The 14808-nt window shown below is 33.5% G+C and overlaps 1 protein-coding gene, 1 long non-coding RNA gene and 2 pseudogenes across 5 annotated transcripts; all 4 read left to right on the top strand.

The window, feature by feature from the left end:
- Positions 1-4277: 4277 nt before the first annotated feature.
- LOC148195964 (uncharacterized) lies at positions 4278-5183 on the top strand. 2 transcript variants are annotated; one of them, XR_015780755.1, is made up of 3 exons: positions 4278-4576; positions 4748-4809; positions 4940-5183. It is a non-coding gene; the product is annotated as an uncharacterized LOC148195964 (long non-coding RNA). The 2 variants fall into 2 exon arrangements; XR_015780754.1 differs by having other exon boundaries at positions 4280-4576; positions 4751-4809.
- Positions 5184-7026: 1843 nt separating this feature from the next.
- Positions 7027-8655, top strand: LOC148195965 (uncharacterized; annotated as a pseudogene).
- A 254-nt stretch (positions 8656-8909) lies between these two features.
- Positions 8910-14436, top strand: LOC148195966 (uncharacterized). Of its 3 annotated transcripts, XR_015780752.1 has the most exons (11): positions 8910-10503; positions 10609-10767; positions 10844-10997; positions 11240-11360; positions 11445-11686; positions 11765-11971; positions 12039-12131; positions 12212-12313; positions 13625-13840; positions 13939-14013; positions 14087-14436. XR_015780752.1 is itself a non-coding variant. In XM_088094257.1 (9 exons), the coding sequence occupies exons 5-9, from the start codon at positions 12129-12131 to the stop codon at positions 14141-14143; spliced, it is 453 nt and encodes a 150-aa protein (XP_087950383.1). In that variant the 5' UTR covers positions 10850-10997; positions 11240-11360; positions 11445-11686; positions 11765-11971; positions 12039-12128; the 3' UTR covers positions 14144-14436. The 3 variants fall into 3 exon arrangements, 1 of the variants encoding a protein (XP_087950383.1); XM_088094257.1 differs by lacking the exons at positions 8910-10503; positions 10609-10767 and having other exon boundaries at positions 10850-10997; XR_015780753.1 differs by lacking the exons at positions 13625-13840; positions 13939-14013; positions 14087-14436 and having other exon boundaries at positions 12039-12136; positions 12212-12314.
- On the top strand, positions 8917-9617 carry LOC148195967 (uncharacterized; annotated as a pseudogene).
- Positions 14437-14808: the final 372 nt, after the last annotated feature.

A 14808-nucleotide genomic window follows, 5' to 3' on the forward strand; every position in this document is an offset into this window, starting at 1 on the left:
GGTCTGAGGTTGTCCGTCTTCAATCCTAGCCTCTTCTGCCTGAAGATATGACCTTCACTATGCCAATCCGTTCGTCTAGTGTTTAAGTTGTCCTCCCGGCGAGGAGTGGTCCTACAAAAAATACTTCGACACTCAAGTCAGAAAAAACTGCACCTTGTGTATTCTGATAGTAATTTGGAATAAAGATGATTTTACCGGAACATTAATATTGTATTTATTGGCCTCATAATTTTCCAGCTCATTAATTATATTAATTCTTCATTAATACAATATATTCTGTGCAATATAATATGTGGTGATGTGTGCTGATGACTTACGTGGAGTGTTTTGATTAAATAAATAGTGCTGATGTGACATTATTTAGTACCCTTATTCAGTTTAAGATATCAGAATTAGGGATTTGAAATTGGAATTGGGGATTTCATTTCCTTGCAGCGAGACGAAGCGGAAGACGATGACCAACTGCAATTTTGGACAAGACGAAGAGAATCCAGCCGATAGTTGACGCGAACTAAGGTAAGGTATTTAGTTTCGTCTTTGGGGATGTTACTTTGTTCCATGTCCCCCTGTCAGTGTCGATGTGAGTGTTTAGTTAGTGAGTTAGTGTTCCCGTAGTGATAGGACTGTAATATTCCAAAGACTTGTTAACCCCCATAATGTATAGGTTATAAAAGCAACTTGCTAGGAACATATTAAGGTGGTGGTCCACCATTGTGGAGATTTTGTCAGTGATGATAATAGGCAGTTAAAATTTGAAGGAGAGAGAGCAGAATGATCTTGTGATCCAAACTTGTGGAGCTATTTTGGCATAGTACCCTCTGTCAAAGAATTAGGTCATATGAACATCAAAGAATTATGGTACGGTTTAGGAGGTCAGTCAGTGGACCAAGATAGGTTAGAATTATTAACTGATGATAGGGGTGCCATGCATATGTTGAACATTGCTAGGTTAAATGATGAAGTTAATCTGTATGTGGTTCATAATATGATGGAAATGGAAATAATAGAAATGATTGATTGGGTTGTTGGTCATCTTGATGATGAAGGTGATGTTGCAACACAAGTGGAGGAGGTTGAGGTTGTTGGTGATGGTCAACTTGGAACAGAAATGGTGGAGGGTGAGGGGGATGCCCATGAGGGTGATGCTGAGGTCCATACTGAAGTTGGAACAGATATGGTGAAGGGTGAGGGGGATGCCCATGAGGGTGATGGTGAGGATCATACTGAAGTTGGAACAAAAATGGTTGAGCGTGAGGGTGATGCCCATGAGGGTGATGGTGAGGATCATACTGAAGTTGGAACAAAAATGGTTGAGGAAGAGGGTGATGCCCATGAGGGTGATGGTGAGGATGTTGAGGTCCATTAGGTTGAGGATGGTGAGGTCCATCATGTACAGGAAGCTGAGGTACATGATGTACATGATTTTGAGCTAGAGGATTTAGGAGAGGATGATGATGTAGAGGACAGTGAGGGTGATGATGTACATGAGGCAGAGATTGAGGACGAAGATGTAGATTGAGTGAATAAAGTCTAATTGATGTCAGCGTGCATTGTGACATTGGGACTTCTAAAGGAAATGTGAGACAAGAAGCTTCCAGTGCAGTACTTGAGTCTTCATAGTCAACAGATAATGATTGTATTCATGATGTTCGTGGGTTGTCTAACAATGAGTGGCTATCAGAGGAGTTGATTAGTGGATCAGATAGTGAGGACAATGATGGGTCCACTAAGATAAGGTTTCCCACTTTTAGTTTGCCTAAAACTTTGGAGGGTTATAAATGGGAAGTAGGAACCTATTTTGCTGAGAAAAATGAATTCATAGATGCCATAAGGACTTATGCACTAAGTAATGGGAGAAGTTTAAAATTTATTAAGAATGACAAGAAAAGGATTTTTGTGAAGTGCTTGGGTGGAAGAGGAAATTGTAAATGGTATGCCTATTGTTCCTTCAGGAGTGATGTCAATGCATGACAACTAAGAAAAGTGTTTGATGTTCATAGCTGTAGTAGAGATTTCAATGTAAAGTTGATGACTTCAAAGTGGTTGAGTCAAAGGATGGAGAAAACTGTGAGAGAAAACCCTACAATGAAGGTCATGGACATTCGGGACAAAGTCACTAGGAAATGGAATGTAGGAATTTCAAGAAATATGGCTTTTAGGGCAAGAGCCATGGCAAAAGATAAGGATGAAGGGTCATTTGTTGTAGACCTATTATTGGGTTAGATGGATGCTTTTTGAAAGGCAAGTATGGAGGGGAGTTACTAACAGCAGTGGGAAGATATGGAAATGAACAAATGTTGCCCATAGCATATGTTGTTGTTGAGGTAGAAAACAAAGACTCCTGGACTTGGTTCTTGGAGCACCTTATTGAGGACCTTGGTGGGGCAGCTGTATGTGCATGATGCACATTTATTTGAGACTAACAAAAGGTCAGTCAATGTTCAATATCTTGTACATATAACTGAATATCTTCATTACACAAATGTTAATTAAAATATCTTGAATATGTCAGGGTCTTTTGCCAGCTATCCAAGATCTTCTGTCTGGTGTAGAACAAAGTTTTTGTGTTATGCATTTATATTCGAACTTCAAAAAAAAAAATTCCTGGAAAAAACCTTAAACGTCTCATGTGGAGGGTAGCAACAGCCACACATCCACAACAATGGGAGGCTGAAATGAGGAATATTAAAGACATAAATTTAGACGCATTTAAATATTTGCTTGCCATCCCACCTAGGTATGTATTAAGTCTTATAATTATTTGATAAACTCACAGTTCACATTTACATACTTGACTAGTTATATTCACTTATCCCTGGTTTTGGTCAAGATCTAGATTCACCTCTAGATCACAATGTGACACTCTTGTGAACAACATGTTTGAGGGCTTTAATAGTGTGCTAGTTGATAGTAGGTCTAAGCCTATTATTAGCATGTTAGAAGACATTAGAGTTTACATAATGAAGAGATGGGTTGCCAATAGGACAAAGATGACATCATATCAAGGTTCAATCTTCCCCAAGGTTTTTAACAGATTTCAGAAGGAGTCCTGGTTAACTAGATATTGGTTACCAAGGTAACTTTTATGATGTGTGTTTCCATTCATGTTAACTTTGTTTCCATTTATATTGATCCACCTAATTGTGTTACGAATTGTGTATTAAATACAGGTGGTCAAGAGAAAAATTATTTGAAGTGAAACATGTTTCACAATTTGGTCAGCAATTTGTTGTGAATGTTGACAACATGGACTGCACATGTAGAAAATGGGCAATTACTGACATTCCTTGTACTCATGCCATAACTGCAATGAAATTTTTAAATATAAATGCATAAGAATACATTGGACACTGGTTTAGGAAGTCTACCTATGAAGAGACTTACAACACAATAATTAACCCTATCAATGGTCAAAATGACTGGGATGTTACACCCTATTCAAATATATTACAACCAAAGAAGAGAACAATGTCAGGAAGGCCCAAGAAGAAACGAAGACTGGAGGATTGGGAGTTGAAGAAGAATAACAGTTAATTAAGAAAACTAGTTTGACACATAACATACCTTAGCTAATTTGGACATAATACAAAAATAAACCTTTAAGTGCAATTGAATAATAATGTCAACGTTATATTATTATTATTTTAATTATTTATATTATTAATAGATCTAACGTTTTTTAAAACAATTATTACTTATGCTAATGAGAAAGTTTATTATCTACTTCTTATAATTTTATAGTTGTAATCAAAGTATATGATTTTTTAATAGGAAAATCTTTCCTTTAGAGAGGATGTTATATATATATATATATATATATATATATAAATGAATGAAATATAAATATATTATTTTTAGGACGTATTAATTAAATATATTTTACTGATTTAACTGTGTGTTGTTTTTTTTATTTTAATATTTTAATTGAATTTGCATCGGAATGTAATTTTCTTAAATTTTTAAAATATTTAAAATAAATTTGTATTGTTTAAAATTTAGAACTTAAATAAAAATATTTAAATTTGTAAAAACCTAAAATTTAATTTATTATTTTAAATTATCTATGAGTCAAACTATGGAACTTTATCAGATAATATTATGTCTAACCAGAACACTACAAAAATAATACATTTTAGGAGGGTTAGTTTCCGGGAGTTTTAGAAACCCCGAATAATTTCCGACGATTTAGGACTAAAACCGTAGTTACCTTTTTTTTTATTTTTTTTGCTTCTATAACAAACGATGGCCCTAAAATTTATTTTTTTTAGTGTATTTCCCTAAATAATATCCATCCCTCTTTACGCCTTTCATTTCTTCTATCTTTACTCATTTTCCCTGATTCTCTAATTTCTCATAAACCCTAACTCTCTCCCTCCCCTTCCTGCGTCTTCATTTCCCTGCATCATAATTATTTCCCTAAAAACCCTTCCTCGCACCATCTTCGTTCTGGTCTTCCCCTCCTAGGGTTGAGCGAAGTGTCGAGGCGTCGAGGCAGCGTGGAGGTGCCTTATTGTTCGTCGAGGTGCTCTCGGAATTCCTTGCATCTGTGGTTCACGCAACTCAGAAAGCTGGCAAGGTCACTTCATTTTCTCTTTGTTCATTTTCAATCTACGCGTTTGTCTCTTGTACGTTACTCTATTGAACGCGTTATTGATTCGATTGTGTCTAACTCTTTTCTTTTGCTGTTGTTGTTAACTCTTGTATTCGATTATGCCAACTACTATTCCGACTGCCCGACATCCACCAGCAGTGCGATCTAGAGTGCCTAGAAAAGGATAGGCTACAAATCCACACAATATAGCTGAAAGGGTGGGCCACTGGATATTTTGGATAATACAAACCTTTTACTTATTGTAGAGATTATTATTTAGAATAATGACAAAATAACTTAAGTTATTTTCATGATTTGCTAATTTTTATTTTTCATGTTGCCATTCAGTGATAGTTGCGTAGAGAGAGAATAGCTGAAAGAATCAAGGTTTTGCAAGAATTGGTTCCTAGTGTCAACAAGGTCTTCTTGGATATGCATGCAATTTTATTCCTAAATGTAGTTTGATACTTATCTGTAGAACTTGTGAGATTTTGCCCGTGGATAAGTAATGGATTGTGTTTCATCACTAGACTCTATAATCAATTAGAACTTGTGAGATTTTGCCTGTGGATAAACAATTAGAGATTTTCAAGGAGTGTGCGTGAATGTCTCTGTAATTTGTCTTGTTTGATTTTTTAACTATTTACAGCGTTTCTAGTTTTCTCCTCAATATAAAACTATTGTATCAAAATGAATGTTAAACATGATAAGGTGATATTGACTAATCAGATAAAAAGCACTGATGCTTCTAATTTTGAATTTGGAAGAAGGCTAAAGAGGAGAACCATCATTTAAAATGACCACATTTCCAAGCTATTCGAGATAACATAAATAAAAAATGGAAAAAGAAATTGTGTCTTTTGAATAAAAAATGTGTAGGATTGGGAAAAGCAATGTAACTTTGACATGAAAGAGTGTTGATAAAAAATGTGTGAAGAGAATATACCAAACCATAAAAATGTGTGAAGAGAATATACAAAACAATACTGTATAACAGCACACACTCAACTATAAGTCTAAAGGTTACATTGAACCTAAATATGTCCAACAATGTGTTTGGGTCTATATAATTCAACATCAATCAAAATAAATCATTATCATATCAATTTGTTAATAGTTACGTATTCTATTAAATCCTATCAAAGTTTCTTTCTCTCTGTTATCATTTATTTTCTAAATACACCAAAACCCCAACCAAGTAGATGTGTTGAGAAAGTATTTAACTTATTCTTAAGAAACTTGAACCAAAAAACCAAACATATCATTCCAGACTTAGATAAGAATCCATATTTCCATGTTAGATTATATACAAAAATACCCCAAAAAACTACATGCATGCAAGAGAATATTAAAAGATAAAAGAAAAGATAAAGTAGGAAAAACTTACTGAAATCAAAATTCTAATTGGTAGAATTTGATTATTATCAGCACACTAATAGCTACCTGGTGAAAAAGATAATAAAAACTTAGGTATCACATAAAGAAGACAAAGTAAATTACGATAGTTAATAAATTTTGGAAATACAATTTTCATTCATCATCTATTTTTAATCTCTGTTATCTGATGATCCTAAATGTATTCATTACAACTTAAGAAAATAGTGATTGATAGATGTCTTTGAATTTTACTGTATTGAAGTTCGAATGTCAAACTCAAACTAACAGATTTAGGCAATTTTAGCATGATAGAATTTAAGATTTTAACTTATAAGATGAAGTAAAAAGTAACACCTAGATCAGAAAAGTCATTAAATATTTCTAAAAACTGACATGGACAAGTTCAAGTGATTGTTGTTGGAGTTGAAAAAGACATATATCAATGCAGGTTGAATCTTCTCCTCGCGTTGTCGTGCTCATTACGAACTGTGATTGATTTTTTTCAGTAGTTGTTTAGTTTAGAATAGATGATGAGATTAATCTTCTTAACAAGATATTTTGGGTACTCTGTATTTCTTAATTGACTTAGCCTTGCTGAACGTAAACATAAGGTGTGTTATGGCCTTGTGAAAGTTGTTGTGCTATCACATCCATCATTTGTCCAAGTGAATAACTTCCGAGGTATGAGTTTTCATCAATGTTGATTATTTCTTAATTTACATATTTACATAAAACAAAAAAACAATATATATATATTAATTTATTTTTATGACATTTAAAATATTTTGTTAATAGCATTAAATTGTTTCTTAGAAGTAGTGATTCAAAGTCTAGTAAATATTATTCTTGAGCAATGCTATCATAGCTGGTACTTAGTGTTTTATTCACCATTTACTTTTAACATTAAGTAGGTGTACTACTTAGTATTAAATTATTCTAGGTAACAATTTCATAACTAAGTAGGGGAACTACTTAGTTTTAACATTATGTAGTGTATTTCGTTGAATGCGGTCACTTGTTCTAACCTTTCAATCCTCTTGGCATGAACAAAGATTTTAATGGATAAATCATGGATAGACATGCCTCGAAATACAAGTCAATATATGAGAGGATTGAATACCTTCTTGGACTTCACATTCACTAATAATGGTGTTAGGGGAAAGATAATATGTCCATGTCAGAAATGCAACTTTAAGAAATTTCAAAATCGTGAAGAAGTATGATCACTTAATTATTAAACCTTTTCCAAAAGGCTATACAGTGTGGCTTCTGCACGGGGAGAGAAGAGTAAATGACGAAGCGCCTCAAGTAATGGTCGAAGCTCCTCAAGTAATGGCCGAAGAAGATGGTGGAAGAGTTGAAATTAATGATAATATGTGTGAAATGATTAATGATGTATTTGCAAATCATTGCTCTAACAATGACACGGCAGATGATGACCAGATGGGTGCAGAGTCAAGCCATACTAAAAGTCATGATGGGACAGATTTTTTTGAATTATAGCAAGATGGACAACAAAGCTTATATGAAGGATGTGATAAATATTCAAAACTTTCTTTCTTGGTGAAGTTATATCACATCAAATGTCTATGCAGAATAAGTGACAAAGCTATGTCCATGATACTGGAGTTGCTAGCAGATGCATTTGAACATGCTAAAATTCCAAATTCATTCTATGAAGCCAAAAAAGCTTGGTCTTCATTACACTAAAATTGATGCTTGCCCAAATGATTGTATGTTGCATGTTGGAGAAGACAAAGATAGAGATTCTTGTAAGAAATGCAAGACATCAAGATGGAAGCCAAAAAAGAGAAATACAATTGGTGATGATGTTGTTGTTAATAAGCGAAAGAAGATTCCTACAAAGGTTTTAAGGTATTTTCCTTTGAAGCCTCGATTACTGAGGATGTTTTTGTCGTCTAAAATAGCTGAGCATATAAGATGGCATGCATCAGAAAGTACGGATGAAGGCATGTTAAGACATCCAAGAGATTCTGAAGCATGGAAGAAATTTGACTTGATGCACCCTCAATTTGCCTTAGAGCCTCGAAATGTGATACTCAGTTTATCTATTGATGGGTTCAATCCATATGGCAACTTGAGCACAAATCACAGTATTTGGCCAGTTGTTCTCATACCATACAACCTTCCTCCTTGGATGTGTATGAAACAAAGTTCATTCATTCTATCCATGATCCTTCCTAGAAAGCGAGCACCGAGCAATGATATTGATGTTTACTTATAACCATTAATAGAAGAGTTGAGGAGTTGTGGAACACTGGCATCAAAACTCTTGATTCATATGGGAATGAAGTATTTGATATGCATGCAGCCATATTGTGGACTATTAGTGACTTTCCAAGACTTGGAACCTTATCTGGGTGGAACACACATACAAGATTGGCATGTCCAATATGTAATTTTGATACTACTCCTAAGAAGCTTGTCAAAGGTGGTAAATTTTGTTTTATATAAGTCATTATCGTTGGTTAGATGGAAGACATAGGTTTAGATTGGCTCATTGGAGGTTTGATGGAACTATTGAAAATAGAAGCCAACCAGTGACAATCTCAGGACATGATATCTTACAACAACTTGGTAATGTTCACGGTGAATTTGGGAAAGAACCTATAATTGAAGAAAGCTCAAAAAGACAACGCATCTCTAAGGTAGAGACTCTACAATAGCGAAAGAAAAGTATATTTTTTGACCTTCCTTATTGGGTAGATAACTTATTGCACCATAATCTGGATGTTACGGATATTGAAAAAAATATTTGCGACAATATATTGTTTACATTGTTGAATGATAGTACAAATAATAAATGCAAAGACAATCTAAAGGCAAGAAAGGACTTGCAACTTTGGGGTATAAGACTAGATTTGTGGTCTGACGAGCAATCTAGATATCTTCCTGCTATATATACATTGTCAAATGTAAATAAGGATATGCTTATGAAAACTTTGAAGAATATAACTGTACCTGATGGTTACTCAAGTAATATCAGTAGATGTGTTGATGTCAAACAACGTAAGATTGGAGGACTAAAAAGTCATGACTCACATGTGTTGATGGAGCAACTTCTCCCTTTGGCAATAAGAAAGACACTCCCTAAAGAAGTCTCGTCTATTTTGATTGATCTATGCTCTTTTTTTAAATAATTATGTAATAAAGTTTTGAAGATAGATGAACTTGTCCAATTACAAGATAGAGTTGTCCTCACATTGTGTCACATGGAGATGTTATTCCCTCCTTCTTTTTTCACAGTGATGGTTCATTTGATTGTGCATTTAGTAGAAGATGTCAAGCTTGGAGGACCTGTTCAATATCGATGGATGTATCCTATTGAGAGGTACTTGGGAAAATTGAAGTCTTATGTGCGTAATAAGGCACAAGCTGAAGGCACATGGTTGAAGAGTGCTTAACTTTTTGTTCTAGGTACTTAGATGGAATTGAGATTGTGTTTAATAGATTGTGTCGTGTTAATGATGAACCAAGCATTAGCTCTTGTACTGTAAGCACTTTATTCCCACCAGTCGGAAAACCAGTTGGAGGTTTCACTTATTTCACTCTATCTACAAAGGAAAAGTTACAGGAACATCGTCGTAGCCTAGCAAATAGTTCCATAGTTGACCCATTTCTTCAGTAAGTATTTTCACTTCGTCAATTCTACTAATTAGTCTTTTATTAGAAAGTAACTATGTATAATTTGGACACTTCGTGTAGGGAATTTAGAGACACTATACAGAGACAATTGAGAAGTCGGAGTCGACAATCATCTTTGATAGACTAGAGAGTTCATAGGGAATTTGCAAATTGCTTTTCACGTCGTGTATGTATATTTATACCAATGAACATTGGTTTCATTCTATGTTATAATTGATAATTGATATGGACATGTTATTTTTTTCCTTTTAGATAAGGAATGACTCAACTAGCCTCCACTCAACTGATTTGAAATTCTTAGCCATGGGTCCGATTGATTGTGCAAAGCGATATAGTGCCTATAATGTTAATGGATTCAAGTTTAGGATCGTGGAGCGTGACATATGGCTTAAAACACAAAATAGTGGAGTGTTTGGTACATTTGGGACAAGGAGTTATGCAAGTAGTAGTGATAATCAAATGCAATTTGGAGGTGTGCCTTATTATGGTCGATTAGTGGACATAATTGAAATAAATTATCATGGTTGTTTCTCAATTGTCTTGTTCAAATGTATGTGGGCTAATACAACAACATGTAAGGGGATTATGACTGATGAGTTGGGATTTACAAGTGTAAGTTTTGGACGCTTGATTCATAGCGGTGATAATGATGATGATGAACCATACATTCAGGCGTCAGAAGCACAAATGGTATATTATGTAGATGATGAGTTTGATAAAAGTTGGTGCATCCCAATACATATAAAGCCTAGAGACTTGTACAACATGGGTGAAGATGATGTTGACAATTTTCATGAATGTGAACCATTTCAACAACAAAATTTAGAAATATTATTTCCAGATGATGAAAGAAATATACCATTAACAAGGTTTTAATTTTAATTATTAGTTATTATATATATTGTTATTCTGTTTATTTTCTTGTTTATTATATTTATAGCTGGTTTAAGTTTTATTTATGTAATTGTTTGTAGAGCACCTGAAGATGAAGAGAATGATAGTTAAGAACAATGAGACACAACATCATACACAAGCACATAATACATGGGGTCATATAGTAAATCATCCACCAGCACCTCAAAGTGCAACACCTAAAGTCCAATCATCTCCATCTCTATCTACGCCTCAAAGAAGTAAGTTCCCTTTACTGATTGTTTAATTAAAATTTATTTATGTTGCTGAAATTTTTTGACATTCATTTATTTGTAGAACATACAAACTAAAGTTACCTCCGACAAGCCATAGCCCATGCACTCTTGGAACCATTCAGCCCCCAAATGCAATTGGTGTTAAATCAGCAAATCAAGTATTTTCGTTTGGTCAGCCCCCAAATGAAGTTATCCAGTCACTCGTTGAAGTTGATGTAAGTGTTCTTTCAAATATGTTAAATATGTTCTTTGAAATGATAATATATGTTATCTTAGCATATACTTTGATGAATTTTGATAGTCATGTTGTGACATTTCTAGGAACCACAAGTACACCTTGAAACTAAAACTAATTAGAAAAAAGAATTTGTCAATATAATTTGTTTCTCTGTTGCTTGCATCTGATCTCTATTCCTATCAACTGCATTCATTTAATCTGACATTTAACCTTGTGTAGCAACAAGAAAATTCACATGTACAAGATGAACATGAACAAGATGAAAATCAAGATATTTTGTTGGAAGTGCAACAAGAAAGGCCATCAACATACAAGAGATCATGGTTGGTTGATGTTATTGGTAAGCCACTGTTACTTATATCAATAAATATTGTTGAAGTTCTTTCACACAAGGGTATTTGACACAAATTTGATTTCTTCATAGATGACCAATGCAAGATGACTACCAAACACTTAAAAACAAATGATGTTTGGAATTTGCCTCAAAATGAAAGGATTATTGTACGTTGGAATGAGCAATATCAACCAATTGGAGATGGTGGCACATTATTGAATCGGTTCTTAGGGAGTATTGCTAGAAACTTCAAGGCATTCCCTATTTGTTATTCTACTTGGAAGAAGATTCCTAAAGATTACAAAGAAGACATAATTCATAATACCATTCAAGTAAGTAATGTAAATTTTCAATTCATAATTAAGTTATTTGATAATTGTTGTTGATTTTGATTAAAATATGTTTTGAAGACAAAGTTTGCAGTTAATTCCGATATTCAAATCAATTACATCTTGAAATTACTTAATCATAAATGGAGAGATTCTCAGCAAGAATTGTGGCAACAAAGAGATGATGGCACACGTACTAGAGATGAATTGATTGCCATGGCTCCAGAAGGAATAGATAAAGATCATTGGGCTTCTTTTGTTGATTATCGACTTGATTAAAGAACAAAGGTAAAACCTAAATTTCTTTTCTTAAAATTCTGATACAATTTATTAACTTTTTTTATGATAATGTTAGGAGATTGCCCTAAAAAATAAACACAATAGGACACAACAAACTCTTGCTCACACGGGGGGTTCGAAGAGCATTGCAAGAAAGAGGGAAGAAATGGTGAAGTAATATTGTTCTTCAGTTTTCTATTTCTCATTATATTTATCACACACTTAATATGTGTTTGTTCATTTTCATAGGAAAAAGAGTGTGGAAACAAAGTTAGTAGAGGAGAAGTATGGATAGCTAGCCATAAGAAGACCAACAGAGCTTATGTCAGTGATGAGGCAAGGAAAATTTGTGTAAGTTATCTAAGCCTAATTATGGTATAGTTACAATTTAAATATGTCATGAAGTTTTTTTTTTTCAGTGGCTGAAACTAGTTTTGACTAATTTTCAGAATCTGAATGTAAGACAAACATGTGAACCATGTATTGTAATTTATTTGGTGCTTTAGGTCTTACTATAAGGATTGAATGCATTCTGGTGAATTGTTGTGAAGTAATGTGTTGACAACGATGAAATAAAACCTGTTGAATGGGTACAATTTGTTGAAATTAGTGTCATCCCCTTCATTAGACACTAGAAAACGACACAGCCAGACAAAATAGGAAACCATTTATACATTGTAACCCTCTACATTAAACTCCAAAGCCTTCATAAAAAGTAATAGATAATTGTTTTACATAAGTGAATCCCCTACCCCGCCATAACAGAAGAAAAGAAAACGGAGACTTCATTTTTATTAGGTGAGAGGCTTTGTCTGACAGCGCATAACACCTAGTGGTACCCAACTTTCTTCTCTTTTTTAACTTGTTAGTGTTATCCATATCAAACATAGAATAACCAAAAGTTACGGCAAACAAAGAAAACACAATCTTCACGCATTTTCTCTTTCTTCCATAACACTACAACCAATCATCACTTCCAAACATTTCACACCTTTCTCATACTGCAATTATCCTTCATTGCACTTACTGTCTTTTCCTTACTGCAAACCACAAAATCATCATATTTATAACATAAGTAAAAGACATGAATCAGATACTTGTAGGCCCTATAATTCGTTTATGAAATGATTAACGACTCTGCACACAGAGTGTTTCTTTTCCTTAAACTGTAAACTCATTTCTCCAATCATCATTCCTTTGTACCCTCTCCATCAAGTATAGAAGAAATGATTAACAACCATTTATTACAAAAAAATATATAAGACAATACATAAAGTAAAAAAGGTATACATCATCATGCCAACAAATATTTCTCCATAACAAAAATTGTTGAACTATTGAATAATCTTACTGTATTGAATAATCCGTAAAGCAGTAGACATTAATTCCTTAAGAAACTGTTGAACTTTCTCAGTAGCATGTTATTCAAACACTATGGCCACATTAGTGAAATTCTCTACTTTGAGTAAGACTAACTATTTAAGTACTGGAATCACATTTAACTATTTGAGTTATATACAATTTTTCATTTTCTTTGTTGTATTTTTGCTCCTCTTAACAAAGGAATCTCACTTATTTATGTATGGCCTTGTTGTTTTGGAATTATGCACTTGTTTTCTTTGATTTAGACAATTTCACTATTTTATTAAATGTTGAATGTAGGAACAAATTGAAGCATATGAATCCACAACATCGTCTCAATCAAAAAAAATATCCAATTCAGATTCATTAGCTCATGCTTTAGGAATCCAAGAGCATTGTGGACGCGTTCGCGGTCTAGGTTTGGGTCCTTGCCCATCTAAAGTCTTTAGAGTCAAAGTTCGTTCTCATAGTGGATCATCTTTAGTTGCCCCTTCTAATGATGAATTACAAACTCAGGTTAATGAATATTTTATCAATTACTTGATTTGTTCCTTTTATGATTAACTTGTTAGGTATCATTTTTCTTACTTTTTAAATAATTTCATGTGTTACAGGTATCTTCATTGACATCACAAGTCAATGACATGACATCACAATTGCCTTCAAAGTTTGCCGCATTTCAACCATCGGTAATAATTGCTAAATCTATTTTTATGATTTTTTTTAAATATATAACCAACTAACTATTATGTTATATTGTAGGTATCTGATCAAGGAAGCGTGTCAAACGATGAGTGTAATGAAGATCAAGAAAATTAGACATGCATGAACAATTAGTTATGTCTGGATTGATATGCAATATATGAATTTTTGAGGATGCAAATATCACCTGCCATCCTTTTAATTGTGTATGTATTGATATGCTAGTATCTTTAAGTGATTTTATTCACATGCACTATGCAGTCACCAGTAGCAAAATTAGTAACAAGTTTGAGCATGATAGTGTCAATAACTTGATTAGTAGCTGACATACTCTTTATACTCATCATGACACTGATTACAAATAAGAAATTTGAGAAAATTTGAATTTAGATATCCTATTTTAAAAGCAATATCACCTCTTCACCTACTTGATTATATTAGAATCTTGTCCTTAATGTTGTATAGTTTTTACTCGTCTTTAATTTAATCACCACATCTTCTTTTAAATCAGTTTTCCCATTCTCAAATGTTTTGAAATTAATTTCTTCTGCTAATATAGTCCATATAAGACATTTTACATTGATCGACAGAACATTTAAAGAAGCACCTACCAAATTGAAAAAGGTGCACATAATTTGGTGAAATTGGCCATTTCAATAAAGAAGTAATATATAGACAAAAGAAATTTCTAGCAGGTTATCCAGATGAAAGTGTTATGATAGAAAATGACGAAGGGAACTATTTCAACAATTTTTTAAGTGTGAAGACAGATTTAAAGAGCA

The sequence above is a fragment of the Vigna umbellata genome, chromosome 7 (assembly GCF_029865625.1).
Source record: "Vigna umbellata cultivar VRB3 chromosome 7, Vumbellata_1.0, whole genome shotgun sequence".
NCBI lineage: Eukaryota > Viridiplantae > Streptophyta > Magnoliopsida > Fabales > Fabaceae > Vigna > Vigna umbellata.